The sequence below is a fragment of the Leopardus geoffroyi genome, chromosome A3 (genome assembly GCF_018350155.1).
Source record: "Leopardus geoffroyi isolate Oge1 chromosome A3, O.geoffroyi_Oge1_pat1.0, whole genome shotgun sequence".
In the NCBI taxonomy this organism is placed as follows: Eukaryota; Metazoa; Chordata; class Mammalia; order Carnivora; family Felidae; genus Leopardus; species Leopardus geoffroyi.
The window spans coordinates 116,894,692-116,910,686 of NC_059336.1; the positions used below are offsets into that span (position 1 = coordinate 116,894,692).

Genomic DNA, 15,995 nt, shown 5'->3' on the forward strand with positions numbered 1-15,995 from the left:
AGTCCCTTGTACCAAACCCCTCTTTCCAAGCAAAGATCATACATCCTATGGATCCCTTTAAGAATTAATAATGATGATGATGATGATTAAGGTATGAGAGAGAACCATGTCCTGATCAACCACTGGGGATCCCAGAGCCCGTGCAGTCCTATCCTGGCTAACTGCTCCTGAAAGAGCTGGCTTTGACCGTGAGGAAGCAGGCTGAGTTACCACAGCCCCAGGAGAGTTCTGCAGGCCCCTCAGCAGAGAGAAGGCCCCAGGAGCTCCCGTTTCTCCTCCTGATCCTACACTGTATCATCCTCAGCACCTTACTGAGGAGCAGAGAACAGACACAGAGCTCGAAGTCAGACATGATCGTCATGTTTCTGCTGTTTGGAAGCCCCCAACAGCACCCATAGCAAATAAGCATCCAACCCTGGCTCAGTAGCTCTAGGGACTGGGCTTTCACTGCCTCCTAAAGCAGTCCTTCTGTCAAAGACCAGTGTTCCTTTCCTGGAGAGAAGCTCCACCACTCTGTAAATTCTACCCATGGATCATACTTTCTATCTCCTGGAGCCCCACAGAACTCAACTGCTCTCTGTCTCACCAAAGCAGCTCTTCAGATATTTGAAGGCAATAGCTGCTACCCACCCACCACAGGAGACTCTTTCTCTCCCTAGTCACAGATTCTTCCTCAAGGATGGGCCATATGCCCTCTAGGATTGCTGGCTGGTCTTGGTTACTCTGCTCTGGACCCACTTGAATTTGTTACTTGGTAGTAATCCAATATCAGACTTTACTAAGAAAGAACAGCAGAACTGAATGAGTAAAGTTCTTTACAGGGTTCTGTGACACCCCTGAAAGGCTGGGGGGAGTGCTCTGGCTCCCATCTCCATAGCACTGACCACCTACAAAACCCTGTACAGTTCCTGGAGATTTACAGTTGCTTCTTCCCTGCCATGTGGGGTTGTTGGGGGTTTATGTTCTCCCAGATTTTCAGGCAGATACATGCTTAGAAAACATAAGAAATATGACTTCCTGTTCATGTCATAGGGCACAGGATGACCGGGTGGAAAAGAGTGAAGGTCATGGAGACCCCGGGAGGGCAGAGGGCCAACAGGACTGTAATGGGGAGAGGAGGAGCTGGGAGAGGTCAGCATGCTTCAGGCTGCTCCTGGGCTATGCGCTAAAGCTGGTGACCTTGGGAGGTCACCATGGTGCTGGGATATTGCAGGGCATTTGGAATGAAGACCTTTGCGTGAGCCAAGTTTTATTGATGGTGACAAGTAGGCTGTCTTATCCACTGGAGGCAGCAGAAAACTGTGTCCTCAAAGGTGTACCATGCCTAGAGAAGAATGGGCAGAGCCCCAAGGCCCTTCAGTGCATGAGGGTGGTGCATTTCTGACTCTTTTTCTCTCTGCCCCAGGCCATGCCCTGTTGCTCAGCACTACTGATGTCCCTACTTCTGAAAGTGCTACAGTGACCAGCACTACATTTCCCGCCCCAATGAAGAACTCTCCATGTGAGGCAAGTCTCAGTGCTCCCCTACCTCCTGGACTTCTCCTCCTACCCCTCACCTTGGGCGCTTCCAGATGAACCCAAACATCAGCAAAGTAGCCTGGATGGTTGGGCTGCTTGTGCTCCTGGGGGGAGGATACGATGGCATTTTTGTCATATTTGCAGAGAGCATGCACCAACATGGTGGAGTCCCATCTGCAGAGAATCTTACCTCAAACACCCATGCTCAGCCACACTGAACTCTTTGCAGCAGGGCCTTGATCTAAGCAAACCCAGAAAATATTTCCAAAACGTAACAGGGGAGGGTAATAGTGATCTACAAAAGACTTTCTACAATATCAAGCTCTTGTAATACGTTTCAGATTTTATAGAGCATCAAAAATTTGATCTACATAAATTTCACTAAGACATCAGTGGCATTCAGTAAGGTCTCCTCCAAAGCCACTTACCCAGATGGTTCCTATGGCAGTTACCTTTTTAGTGTGGTAGGTCATAATCTCTAGAGAACAAGAAATGCGTTTAGACCCCAAACACGATCCAGTGATTCAACTCATGGACTCTGGAATCAATTGCCTGAGTCCCAGCTAGGCTCCACCACTGACTGGCTGCACAATTTTCTTGGGCAGTTAATAATCTCTCAGGGCCTCAGTTTCCCCACTGTAAAGTGAGACCATAGGAGTGCCTACTCTAAAGAGGAGAAGATTAAATAGGTTAATACATATACAGGGCTTATCACGGCTGCTGGCACATCATAACCACGACAGTAGTTAGCCAGCAGTGCCCGGCACCCTAAGTAAACATAGGTAAGGAGGATGGGGGAGCCAAAAACCAGATTCTAAGTTCTCAGAGAGCTCTGCATGCCTGTGCTTCTTTGCACCACCACGTGGCACCACATCAACATCTTGCACTTTGTAGAAAACCAACACATAGTTGAGATTTGGCCAGTCCTCTCTTTCTGGAAACTCACAGGAGAAATCCCATCCTGGCTTTGTTTCAGGAATAGCTATGTGCCCCCTGAGCAATTTGTTTCCTTTCAAGCTATGAACATTGTGAGACTGAGCAGACTTGCTTCCCCTCCGCCGGCTGGTCGAAGCCCCAGGGAGATCCGGGAAACAGGCTTCCGCTGCTAAAGGACACAGCCACACTCAAGCCCTCCAGGCTTTTTATGAAATAAAAACTCACCAGCATAAAACACATAAGAATGGAAAAGAAGTATCAGTGACTTTTTTTTTTAATCAGAAGAACGGTCACGTTAAATCTGAGACTCCCCTTTTAGTAAGTAAATAAGGGTTCATGATGTGTAGTCTGTAATCAGCCTTACTCCTGGTTCGATCTTCTAACTCAACATTTAGCCAATTTCTCACCCTTTTCTAGTTAGTTTCTGTTACCTTACTAGATGTTATGTATCTCTGGGAGCCACCTTAAGTCCTTTTTGGAGGAAGTCAGGGAACAAATAAATAGATTCATTACATTAACTTGTATTTGAGAAATCACTCTATCTGATGCAGATTGTGGATTACACAGTCATCACTGATATCTCTCACCACCTCCCACACCCCAATGCCACCCAGAGCAGACACCTAGAAAGGAAGGCTTCTTAAGAGGAAATCTAAATGAGGAGAGATGGTCAACCTTCCTGAGAGGTCAGGGGGATCCTTAAAAGAATTTGATTTTTAAATATACTCTTCACTGTATTTAACATGAGCCTAATTTTCGAATAAGAAATGTCAAGGATAAAAATGATATTTTTCAAATACTTCATCATTTCCCTGATAACCTTTGGTTGATCGATAGTTTAAACAGGTGTTTTGTTTTACTGGCCTGTTTTATTTTCCCTCCAGTCAAATTTGCTCTGGGATATTTCTGCTATTTCCTGCCCTTTTCCATAACTCGACTCAGCAGGAGTAATGAAGGGAAGGCAGTGACTCCATTCTGTTCTCAGCTCACAGCTAGTTCACATTCAGATTTTCAGACCATTCATCTACTGCTGATGGGTCTTGAATCCCCAGTGTTGGGGTGAAATGTTTTCATCAGAAAAATAAATAACCAAAATAGAAATATGCATTTCCAGGTCTGTAAGCCTTGCCATTTATTTGATTCAGATCCTAAATGCAGAAGGCATGAAGCTGATTTCTTCCTCCCAGGTTGGCAAATGTCAGTGACAGGGGATGTTGCATCACTGTGTGAACTGTGTGAGGTTAACTCAGGGTCTTCAAACCCCACCAGCCCTCAAGGGGCCTGGCTATGGGGCCCAGGTACGGGAAGGGGACACTTCCTGTACCTAGGCCCTACAGGCACAGGGTAGAGATGGGTGAAAGTCTCTGGTGAAGGTCAAGCCCACAGGGACTAAGAGGCTGGCTAAGCTCCAGGGCTGACGCCCACCACTGAGTGTCGTCTCTAAACGCAGACCAGTCCTGGGAGCCCTAGAGTCCCTCCACCTCCTGGGAGTTGAAGTAATTGTAGAATTTCTCAAAATACTCCTTCAAGATACCCTACAGTCACTGGTGAATTCCCAAAAGGGAACTGGTGTCACCTTCTGTGCGTTTCCTTGAAAAATCTAGCTACAACCTGCCTAGTAGGTCTCTGTCTCTCCAGTTCCAGTCGCTTGGAAATTGTGATCAGGACAGATTCTTAGGCCCCATCCCAGGCCACTTGGATGACACCCCAGAGTGGGGCCTGGGAATCTCCATTTTCAACCCCCGCCCTCTGTGATTTGGAGGCACACTGACACTTGAAAGTAATTGACCATAAATGCACCTGCCACTTGTGACAGAAATTCATTATGAGTCCATGCAGAGAGTTTTTCCTCCACTACCCATGGTACCAAATAGTGTGACGTAACTTGCCTTTTATAAAGATGAATCAGAAGTGGTGAGCAATGACAGGGTCAGGGACATAGGTGGTGGAGACAGAAGGGACTGGGAGAGTCCCCCTCAGAGCCCATTTGGAACCAGGTCAGATGCCCACCAGTAGTGGAGACATAGCCAGGATGTGCCAGTCAGCTTCCAGGCTTTTCCAGAAGCATGCCTGCTCCGGCCTCCTCCCTCCAGGTGCCTGCAGTCACCACTACTGGCCTGGCACCTCTTACTGGCTGGCCTCATGCAGGCACTGTCTCCTTCTCCGTCACTCCACACAGTTGCATATGGGGCATGAATATTTAAAGACGTCTGCCTAGCCCAGCCACAAGAGAGACTGTTATATATATATATATATATATATATATATATATATATATTTTTTTTTTTTTTTTTTTTTCGCCTCCCCCAAGCTATTCTCTGTGGGAAACTGGAGATCCACTTACAATATTCAGATTTTATTTTATTTTTATTTTGCGGAGCTCCAGTTTAAATAATTGAAGTTGCCACCGGGGAGGGGAGCCTTGTGGTGGCTTTCATGTGCATGCTTGCTGTCAGACCTGCTCTGTCCGCCTTGGCTGGGAAACACACTCGGATGTGTCTAGCATTGCAGCCACTAGTAATGAAGGGGACAGAGGGTGGTAGGGGCTGTCTCTGCCCCGCCTCCTGCCTTTCACACATCCCAGAAGCCTGAATGTCTCAACAAGCCCCGTGCGGTTTGAAGTTCTATTTTATTTGAATAGCCTGCCTGTGACTAGAATATTTTAAACCATGTTCTCAGGACAGAACAAGGCCTGGGGGGAGGAAAAGTGGGCTTCCCTCATTCTCTTTCCCGCTTCAAAACATGGAAGCGGTTTTCCTTCTATGAGCTGCAGGAAGGAAAAGGGCCCAGGAAGTGGGATGTGACCACTTGATTGGTGGCCGCACCCAAGGGCAAGTGAGTTCCTAGCTGCTGGTTTTTCTGACCTTGCCGGAGCTACAGCCACCTCTGCCCTCCCCCCACATACTGGTGCATTCACACAGACACTGGGATCCTGGAACACACCTGGGGCCTTCCTGCCCCTGACATCAGCCCTGTAGTGATAAAGGCATTGGCTTCAATGGGCCTGGGGGCTGCTGAGATCAGGACAGAAGGCCACCACGCAGGCCTCCTCAGGTCTGCACGAGCTACCTGGCCTCCAGGGAAGGAGACCTCCATTTGGTGTCATTAAAACCAGGAAATGTGGCCCAGAGGGACAGGAGAGAGCAGCCTGGCATCTGAACTTGCCCTCTTCCATCTGTTAAGCCCTTCTCAGAGCCCCACTGAGAAGGAACCCCCTAGGGCAGGCAGAGCCCTGAAGGCTGGAGGCCAGAGAAGTTGTCAGCAAATTGCTCTCTGGTTGACTCCGTGAGACTTTTCAGGATGGTGGTGATCATTCCTGGACACAGGGCCCATCCTTCCAGGGATTTGGCTGGCAGAGGGTTCTCTAGCATCTCACTGTAACTCAAAAGCAAAATAAGGTAGGCCAGTCATGGCTGGTGTTGTTCAGGTTTATTTAGGCTGACCCCACTCCCTCCCCAGGGTGGGGGGCAGACAAATAGAACTTTCACATAAGGTGAAGACAAGATCTTTTCTGACTACCATGTTTTAAGAGTTTATGAAACTCAACAGCAGAATCCTCCGTGGAAAGGCAAAAAGCAAGGATGAGCAATAGTAATTATTACAGGATGGCTTGAGGTAGAGGAGAAAACAGAACCATAAGGCTCTTCTTTAGCAGCCCCCACTATTCTCTTCAGCCTGCTTATGGAGCAGATCTGGGTGGGGGCACACAGAGGGCTGCCCAGGGGATAGGAACAGCCCACCCCAACAAGGCAGGAAAGAAATGCATCCAGAGATGCATAGCCAGTAAATAAAAAATCAAGCCCAAACCCAGACCTTGTAGCCTGAACCTTGTGCTCTGTCACACTTCCCTGCCCCTGCCGAGGGCAGGTGGTAACTTCTCGGCATGGGAGGAGCTGCCGTGGACCTCCACAGCATCCCTGAGGACTGGCATTGCTCCTGCCTAAGCAGAACCCCTGCCCACCCACCACAGACTCCTCTTCTCTGGAGGCAGGAAGGAAACACTGCCCCATTTTGCAGCTCTAGTTACTCAGTCAGTGTCTTCCCAGGCAGAGACCAGTCGATGGACCTAATTCCTGAGCAGCTAAGGGGACATTGTTACTCACCTAGGAGATTCAAATGTTATGTATGCCTTGTGTGTGCCTTATTCTTAGCCCCACATGGTCTCATTTGTTTTAGCAAATGAGGAAGGAAAAACTGTCCCAAGAGGCCTCATGGTCTTGATCCTAAATAAGGTCGTCATTTTCTGGATCTGTTCCACCTTCTGTAGAACATGTGTCCATCTAGGGAGAAGGAAACCCTCTCCTCTCTCTATTCACTCATCCTATTTCACTGCTGACCAGTGAAAGCTGGTCCTTACCAGGCTCCACCCGGGACCAGCCTCTGCCCTTGTATGGCCAAGCAATGCTGCATAGACACCTTGTGGGGGCTATAGTCATCTTCTTTGTAAATAAGGACCAGAGCTGAGCTAGGGGGGCGTTCCAGGGTAACCTCATCCCTAGCTCCCCTCTTACAAGCCTGAGCTCCTTGGGTCAGGTGTTTGGGAACTGGAATCCAACCCCCATCCCACCTAAGGCTGTGACAGCACTGCAGAGACAGAATGCTCACGAGGAAGGCCAGCCCACCTCACTTGCCAAGTGGATTTGCTGGGGATTGCTTTCCACTCTGTGTTCTCTGCACTTGTCCTCTTCCTGCTTTGGAACTTTCAAAGAACAGAGGCAGGACTCCATGCTAGCTATGTAACCTCCAGCTGGGCTGTCCACTCTCTGCCCACAAGGACATAGAGATGCCCCCACAAGAAGCACAGTGCCCTCGGACTCCCTCCTGCCCCATGTCCCAACAGTCTTGACATAACCCACGTGCAAAGGAACCCAGCTGGTCACGCAGGGCCAGAACAAAGGAACACCTCCAAGGCAGTGTAGTGTGGTGGGGAGAGCAGAGCTTGGAGGCCACTTAGACCTTGGCAGGGTCCTGCCACTTTGTACCAGGGGGAGCTTATGTGAATCACCTTATCCTTCTCAGCCTCAGGATCCTCTGCAGGACCGTCAGAAGAAACTAGCAGAGGGGCATCAAAAGTGTCCTGCCTGGATCCGGACACATAGAGATGCTTAATAAATGGCACATGTGGCCTCTGCTCCTCTGCTGCTGCTGCTGTTCCTATTATTACCTGACTTTTGTGGTGATTCCAATATCAAAGGCTGGAGTCTGCCTATCTGAGGGTCCTGAGTCTGGAGAAGTTGGCCTCTGTTCCACCCTGGGTGACCTGGCAATAGAGGGGAAGGGGGATGTTGCCCAGCTTAGTGACTAGGGTCCAGGGAAGCTAATTCTCTCCCAGCAGCAGATGGGCCCCTCACCCTCTCCTCCATCCCCACCAGCTCCTCTCCCCACCAGGAAGGGCATGGCAAGCACCCTCTTCCAGTCTAGCGAAAGTCCCTTTTCTCCACAGCCCATCCCCACCCCACTCCCACCCTGGCAGCAGACACCCAAAGAGATGATATTGTCACATTTTCACAAATGAGGAGGGAGCCTGCAATCATGCACGGCTGGCTGGCAGTGTGGCCACATGTCCTTAAGACACAAAGGCATCTGCACTTTCCCCTGGGGGGTGAGGGGGGGGGGGGGGGGCTCCTATGAAAGGGACAGCTGCAGTATATAGGTCATGGCCTGAGAAAAGAGAGGAAGTCACAAAGGCTGGAAGGGAGTCTGGCCAAATGACCCAGAGCAGAACATCACACGCCTGCCTTTTCTTTTAACATCTCTTTTTATCACCTGAAAATGGATGCCGGTTCTGCATCTGATCCTCGAACATGCCTGTTTCTTTGCATTCAAAAACAGGACTCACTACTTACTATTGAATGGCCAAGACTTCAGAAAGATACCCCTGTTTACCCTGTTGCTTTGGGTCCCCCTAGAAAGACCTGAACGGCATATGTCCCCCAGTTTAAGAAGCCCAGAGGAAGAGCTCCAACCCCCTTTCCAGGGGGGCTCCAGCCTGCCTTTCTTTGAATCTCAAAGGCTTCCTCACCCTGTGTGATCTCACTTCATCCCTCGTGGTCACCATTAGGCCCATAAATGGTGCGTTTTGAAGAGTATCTGCCCTGCCTTGGTCACCTCTAAAGTCCATCTCAACTGTGCCTGTCCCCCACCCCCACCCCACAAGTCACCCTAACTCTCACCTGTGTCTGAAACTCCAGGAGGACCTTAGATCTGGTAGCTCCTCACACCCCCTGTGATGGAGACAGTGCTCTTAAAGCCTTAACCTGGGGCCTAAGCACATGCCACTTTGTATCAGAAGGGAAGGAGGTAGAGGTTAGAAGTGGTTCCGAAAGAATTTTCCAAATGGCTTTTCCACAGACCCACTGGATGACTAAGAGATTTGGACCCACTGTCAGTCTCAAATGATGAGCCCAGACACATGTAATAACATTATACCCATACCCTGTATTAAGAATCCTCTATAATGTCAAAGACCACAGAGCCTGCCCACCTCCCCGGCCACCCTGTGAAGTGAATGAGATCTTCCCCATTCTACAGAGGAAGAGCCTCACAGGGCTTGGAGACACCCCCACAGTCACAGGCTAATCTACACAGAAACCAGGACTCAAACTGTAGTCTCCTAACTTCAAAGGTATTTGCTCAGCCACTCCCCTGAAGTAGTCAGGGGGTGGCCCCCTCAGGATGCGAAGGGTGGACAGCTGCAGGGATGGGATCAGAGAGGTAGCTTGGAACTTGGCTGGGCTGGATGGGCACGCAGATATGTGGCAGGAGGAGTGAAGGAGGGAAGGTCACAGAGGGCTCGCGGTCGGGCAGTGAAGCAGCAAGTACTCATTTCAAACCCACCATGTGGCCAGTCATGCTGGAGATAGACCACAGGAATCTGGGATCTCTTTGAGGTGTTTTCAGCAGAAAAGTTAACAATACTTGCTTTCAGTATAACAGGTCCTGGTCTCCAGGTTACTCATGGATCACTTGGCTGAATTACATTAAAAAGCAAGCCAAAGTTCTTAACTCTAGCCCTCAAACACCCTAACCATTTGCACTCTTGGGAAAAAGAAACCTTCCTTAGTCTGGGTCTGAGGAAGGGATGCTTCATAGTTGATAAGCCAACTGAGGGAGCATTTTTTAAATATCAATCCCTTATTATGTGGCTAAGACTGTGCTAAGAATGTCACTTGTTTTATCTATTACCAAAACAGACTTGTGAGGAATCGTGACCCCCATTCACTGACAGAGAGAGACCCTAGAGCCTTGACAACTTAAGTGACATGCCCAAGGTCACCTTGCTACTAAGAGGAGGACCCAGGATTTAAACCAACCTCTGTCCACCTCCAAAGCCAAATCTTTGAACACTAGTTAAGTCACTAACTTAACTCAGGTCACCTGAGTTTGAATCCCAGATCTGCCCCTTACAAGTCATGTGACCTCACATGAGTCACCCCCCCCCCCCAACTGGGGTAAAACTGGGTGTAAACCTGTTGTACTTGCTGCCTGAGGTTGTTGCAAAGACCAAATGAAAATGTAAAAACTCTTTGTAATGGGAGCAATTCTTCTTTCTTCTTACTTTGCACGGGTGGGAAGAAGTCACTCCAACATGAATTCAGACATTGTGTGTGTTCTTGTTTCTCCTTTCAGTCAATAGTAACATGCGGGCAGGTTGGGGGCATTATTTTGCATAGTGCCTAGGATTAGTATCAGGAGGACATGCCCAATGAATTTGCTTAATCAATCATTAATTAATTAACTAATTACACAGCCCCTCAATTATGAACATGACCCTGTCCCAGGATAGGAGCCAATAAGGACACTCCCCTTGGATTCTCAAGATACCAACAAATGTAGCCCCACTGAGATTTCTGAGCCAAAATAATTCTCCCCTCCATACCTAGAGCTGAGAAGCCACTGGAACCTAGCATTCTGTCCCCACTCATCATGATGTGGTTGACACTCCCAGGCCACATGCTAATGGGCCAAAGTAATCAACAGCAATTGTAATTGCAGTCAGACATAATTAATTTAATACCTACGAGCCATTCAAAATGAATCCCTCTGCTATTACATGATGAAACTGAGGCATAGGAAGAATTGCTGTCAAGGCTCATGGGTGTGAATAAAATCCTCCTGGGCACTTGGCGGAGATTTGGATCCCATTCAGAATCCACCTGCTAATCATGGACGCTTGTGGCCCCTACTGGAGATCCTTATACCACATTCCAAAGTCCCATGCCCAAGGGGGACACCCTGTTGCAAGCACAGACTCTCCCCACCTGTCAGAATAAATACTCCCCAAGTGGCTCCAGGCCCCCACAAATACTCACATGCCTGGGGTCAATTCTCCTTCCACTGGTTGTCTGTAAAGGTTCTAGGACTTCTATTGCACAGTTGATCCTGTTCCCCAGCCAGAGGATTACAGAGCTATTTCACAGCAGCACCCCATCACACACAGAGAGACAGAGGTACAGAGGAGGCTGTTTGCCCAAGATCATACCATCAAAATGTAACTCAAAAGAAAATATCACCCTTTTTCTTCCCATAAGACAGAAAAGATAACTCTCTAGGGAAACTGGATGCTAGAACACTGAACTGAAAAGTTTAAATACAGCATCTTTCACCCTGTCCCTTTCTATCTTTTGTGAGCTGTTTATCTGTAGCATGGTATTGCCTGCTTGCCCTTACCCATACAGGAGGAGAAAACTAACATTGATCAAATGTATTTGGTAGGCTGGGCACTGGGCTTTGTAATCTTATTAAAGTCCCCCAGTGACTCTCTGAGCAGAGTACAATTGGTCCCATTTTACAGATGAAGACAGAGGCACAGATTATACCACAAATAAAGACAGAACGGCTGTTTTAGTTCAAAGCTCATGCTCCGTCTGCATCACTCAATCCCCAGAAGCCCCCACCTTCCCTGGGTCTTCCTCAAAAAGCCCACATATTGCAGGCAAGAGAAACTGATCCTCCCAGAAGGGGGTGAAAAGAAAGCATTTTTTTTTCCGACTTTCAAACGACATCAGAACCCTCCCTTGCTGCCACTTTTAATATAGTGTTTATTGTTTTTTCTGATTATAAAAGTGTTCTATGTTCATTGCAGAACATTAGGAAAATATAGGAAGGCATGAAGAGAATTGAAATTGCTCACACTCTTACCCCCCAAAGGTAACCCCTCTTACCACATTGGTGCATTTCCTTCCAGACACATAGACGTAGATTTGAGCAGAGTGAAAAGGGCTTATACAAATTTTGCATCATACCATATAAGTATTTGATGTCTTCTGTATTTATATTTTCTTACATCAGTGTTATTTTTCATAAACATGCTTTTAATAACCGCATATGCTACATTTACTTTATCATTCTTGTTCTAGTTATCAAAAAGTAATGGATATTCATTGTAAAAAAAATTAGAAGAGATTAAAGAAGGAAAAATACCTGTAATTCCATAACTTCACCAGCCAGGGATCCCACAGTTATTATTTTTTATGTATAACCTTCATGTTTTCTTGCTGTGTTTTTACAAAGGGGGCATCCCTGGCTGGCTGTTTCTGGCTTTGATGTGATGCCTTGGAAAGAAGGAGACATGGGGTGATATTTTCAGACAGGATATCAATCTTTTAAGTCTCCTACATGGCCAGGAATCCAGCATTTCTTAAGCTTCCATAATTGCAAGTATTTGCCAGCACATTTTATTTGCTTGTTATCAAAAATCTGCATCTGGCCTGCTTCTTGCTATGTTGGGTTGATTTTTCATTAGGCTATTTATAGCTGGAGAGTTGGTATTTATTTTTTCCAGGTGAAGTAGGAGATGGCATACAAATACACTGGGTTTTGCAATGAGTCAACACTCTTAATTAAAGTTAATAAGAGACTGTGGAACTCTTATTAATAAGAAGCCAAAGAACTCTTAAAATTACCAGTTCACACCCATACCACAGCCCTGTGGCATCTTAGGTTGGGAAGGAGCCTTTACCTTTATTCTAAGCTTGGATTTCCCTGACAACAACTTCAATCCTGGTTCCCCAGCCAACTGCTGGATGACTCCCAGGGTGGGGAATATCAAGCTCATCTTTGAGCGTCTCTCTCTATTAGAAAGCATTTCCTTCTGTTCAAGTGAAATACACACTAGAACGTGCATCCTGGTTTGGTCTCTACTGTGGGAATTCAGACAGCCCTTCAGAAAGACGAAGAAAAGTAGCACCTTCCACCTCACAGCATTGCTACATTTGGGAATGCTGAATGCAGAATGGGCATTATTTGATACCATTGAGTCTCTTTTGTCCCATTTCAGCCTAAGTTCCATGCTGATATTTTTTTAATGGATTCAAGAGATTGTCGTGAAGTTGCCATGAGGTATGCATAGCAAACACAGGGCATATTCTAGGCATAAAATTGCAGTAATTACCTCTGGAGGAGGAAAGGGCCATGAGAGAAATAATAGCATTAGGCCTAGCCACAATGCTCCTCTTGCTTTACATATAGAACTTTAATTAATAACATGACAAACACTGGTAGCACGTAATTGGAAAGTCTATTGGACCCCATCGACAGGGAGAGGGAAAAGGCCCTTATGAAAGGGCCTGCTGGAGCCAGAAAATATAATTGCTGGTGGCATGCTCCTGGCGTTGTCTCTTTTCACTTGTCCTATTTTCTGTCTGCATATAAAATAGGTTATTAGTCAAAAGCTATCATTTATAACCTGTATCTATTGGATGTATCTAGAAGGATCAGCATTTTTATTGTCATGGGCTCCAACAAGTGTTATTTCTCACAAACATTATTTAGGATTTGAATAAGATTTCTCATATTTGCATGAATACATTTGTCATATATATGTACATGTATGTATATACATGTATATATGTATGTGTCTGTGCACACACGATACTAATTGTCTGGCAGAGACAAAGGTTTAAAACCCACCACTTCCCTAATTCCTCTATTCTGAAGGTATGTCTGAGCTAAGATCTTGTTAAAATATAAATTCTGATTCAGCAGGCCTAGGGTGGGACTTGAGACCCTGCATTTTTTATTAAGTTCCCAGGTCATGCCAATACTGCTGGTTTACGGACCACGCTTTGAGCAACAAGGATCTAGAAAACCTTCACAACACACCCACAAAAGGTTTAAGTATTACCATAACATGCTACGTGTATGTAGCGCTATAGATATGGTAGATACAGCACAGATATGGGCCCAGCGACCATGGGTGACTTAACCTATCTAAGCCTCAGAGTCCACATATGAAAAATGGGTATGATAATATCCACAGGAAGGAATGTTGTGAGTATAAAATGAGATAGCATATGTACAAGTGCCTAGCACAGCTCTCTAGCAGTCAATAAATACTTTTAACAATAAATACTTTTAACAAAATACTTTATCCTATAGGTTACCCCGATAGAAATTGGTCCTATTAAAATCAAATACCAAAAGAGTTTTTTGCCCACTCTGAGCACCTGAACTTTAACTCCCAATAGCAAGCCAGGTCTACCTGGCATGGATATCTACATATAATGGTATCAAAGGGCTTCTTTTATCTGGGACTGTATTTAGGAGGAAAATGGAAGTCTTTGAGAGGGCCTTGAACCTGCAGTCTGCCCTGGGAACCGCAAATAGTTACTCTATTTAGATAGAAATACTCTATTTAGATACAAATAATGAATAAGGGATATTCAGAAAGAATTGACATCGGTCCTCCATGTCTAACTAAGAAATTGGTAAGTAGGACCAAGAGGATAGTTCTGGTCCCATTTGTATTCTTAGATCATCACTGCTTACCCTCAGCCCATGAATCTCTCACTCTCAGGAATGTCCTCAGTCCTGGCCAAAGGATGATGTGGCAGGCACGTGAAGGCCCTCTGCTGAGTCTGTGTCCTCCCCCTTGCAGGAAAAACACTTCTTGTACACCTTGGTGATTGTGGGCACATTTTAGGCTATTTTTTAGTTATTAAGAATTGCCTCTTACTCAAAGTCTGAGATGAAAATGGACCCCTGACCAAGAAGACCAGGCTACCTCCTGCACTAAGTAGCCCCATCTCTCCAGTGGTCTCAGCCTAGGATGTACTTTAGAATCACCTGGGGAGATTTCAAAAACTTCTGATGCCCAGGACCTACCCAAGACCAATTAAATCAGAGTCTCTGGAGTGGAACTCAGACATGAGTAGGTGTGAAAACTCCCCAGGTGATTCCAATTTGCAGCCCAGGTTGAAAACCACTGGCTCAACCATTTCATTCACAACATGTGGGCTCTATTTCACATTCTTTACTTCAGTCTTTATGACCACCTTTTAAGGTGGGTAGGGAAGGGATGGTTATTATCACAAATTTGGCTTCATAAAGAAAATAGAGGCTCAGAGAGGTAAGTGGTTGGCTTAAAGTCACACAATTCATTCACTTCGATATTGGAGCACAAACCCCAAGTTATCCCATCGTCAACAGGTAATGAAACAAGGAGAGTTTGATAGGCCACCCAGGAATGAATGTTGATGCAAAGGGCAATTGCTTTCAGTGCATTCTGGAAAGGAAGTGGGATGAGTCATAGGAGCACAGGAACAAGGCTCCAGAGGTTGCTTCTCTGCCAATTCTGATGCAGTAAGTCTGGGATCAGGCAAGAGATTCTGCCTCTAAGTTCCCAGGTAACACCAATGATACCAACCTGAAAATCATCCTCTGAGTAGCAAAGCATTGACTGACATTTTAGAGGCAGAATCTGGAATCACTAGTGATAACTACAGGTGGAAAGTAGGCCAAGTGAAAGACCAAAGGTTCTAGACTGCTTATATCTGAGGAAGAATACATCACCTGGATACACCACCTTACTAAACACTCGGTGGGTGAAAAAAATTAATGGCAGAAAAACATACTTTGCTAGCCATTCACTGGCTGCCAGTTTGCAATCTCATTCCAAGCCTTTTTCACCTGTTTCTAAAACTAAACTTTATGGAAACTGAAACAGTGCATGTCTTGGCTTGAGTTGTAGCTGTAGATATATATTTTCTGCTATAAACATAGGTGATGGTATTGTAAGATGAAAGGAAAGTCAAATTTTTAGTTCTACTCTTTGTCTGTAGTTCTGAACAGTTGGATCAAGTGGGCATCTTGACCCAAGTCCTGATTGTCTTATGTCAAGTGTCTTGGCTTGATTGTCTCATGTTTTAAGTCTTTGCTGTCAAGTGGCTCTGATTACTTCCCTTTTGCTACACCCAGCAAAATTGCAGCTATTCATTTAAATTCTGACTTCCTGGCAAGCTGATAAGCTTCATGAGGGCAGGGAAGGTATATATAATAATGTAGCACAAAGTAGGTGTGCAGTAAATATAGGTTGAATGAATGGATAATCACCTCAAGAACTGGTACCAAGAGGGATCCTGGTAGATCTCCTCAGGAGCTAGTGATGCCATGCCTTGGCAGCCAGTACTGTTCTCAGTTCCCGGGCCTATTGGCCTAAAATGTAGTGCAGGAAGATGGAGAAAGCTCAGCAGTAAGCTAGCCAATGTCCCCAGTGTCAATATGACAGGGATACATCTCACCAACATGCTCAGCCCACTAGC

General features: G+C 46.2%; 1 protein-coding gene across 2 annotated transcripts in view; it reads left to right on the forward strand.

The window, feature by feature from the left end:
• Positions 1-15,995, forward strand: part of ALK (ALK receptor tyrosine kinase) — a 704,322-nt gene that overhangs the window by 588,363 nt on the left and 99,964 nt on the right. For both annotated transcript variants that reach the window (XM_045447274.1, XM_045447273.1), the window contains exon 8: positions 1,406-1,506. In XM_045447274.1, coding sequence (XP_045303230.1) covers positions 1,406-1,506 — 101 coding nt within the window. The remainder of the gene's footprint in view (positions 1-1,405; positions 1,507-15,995) is intronic.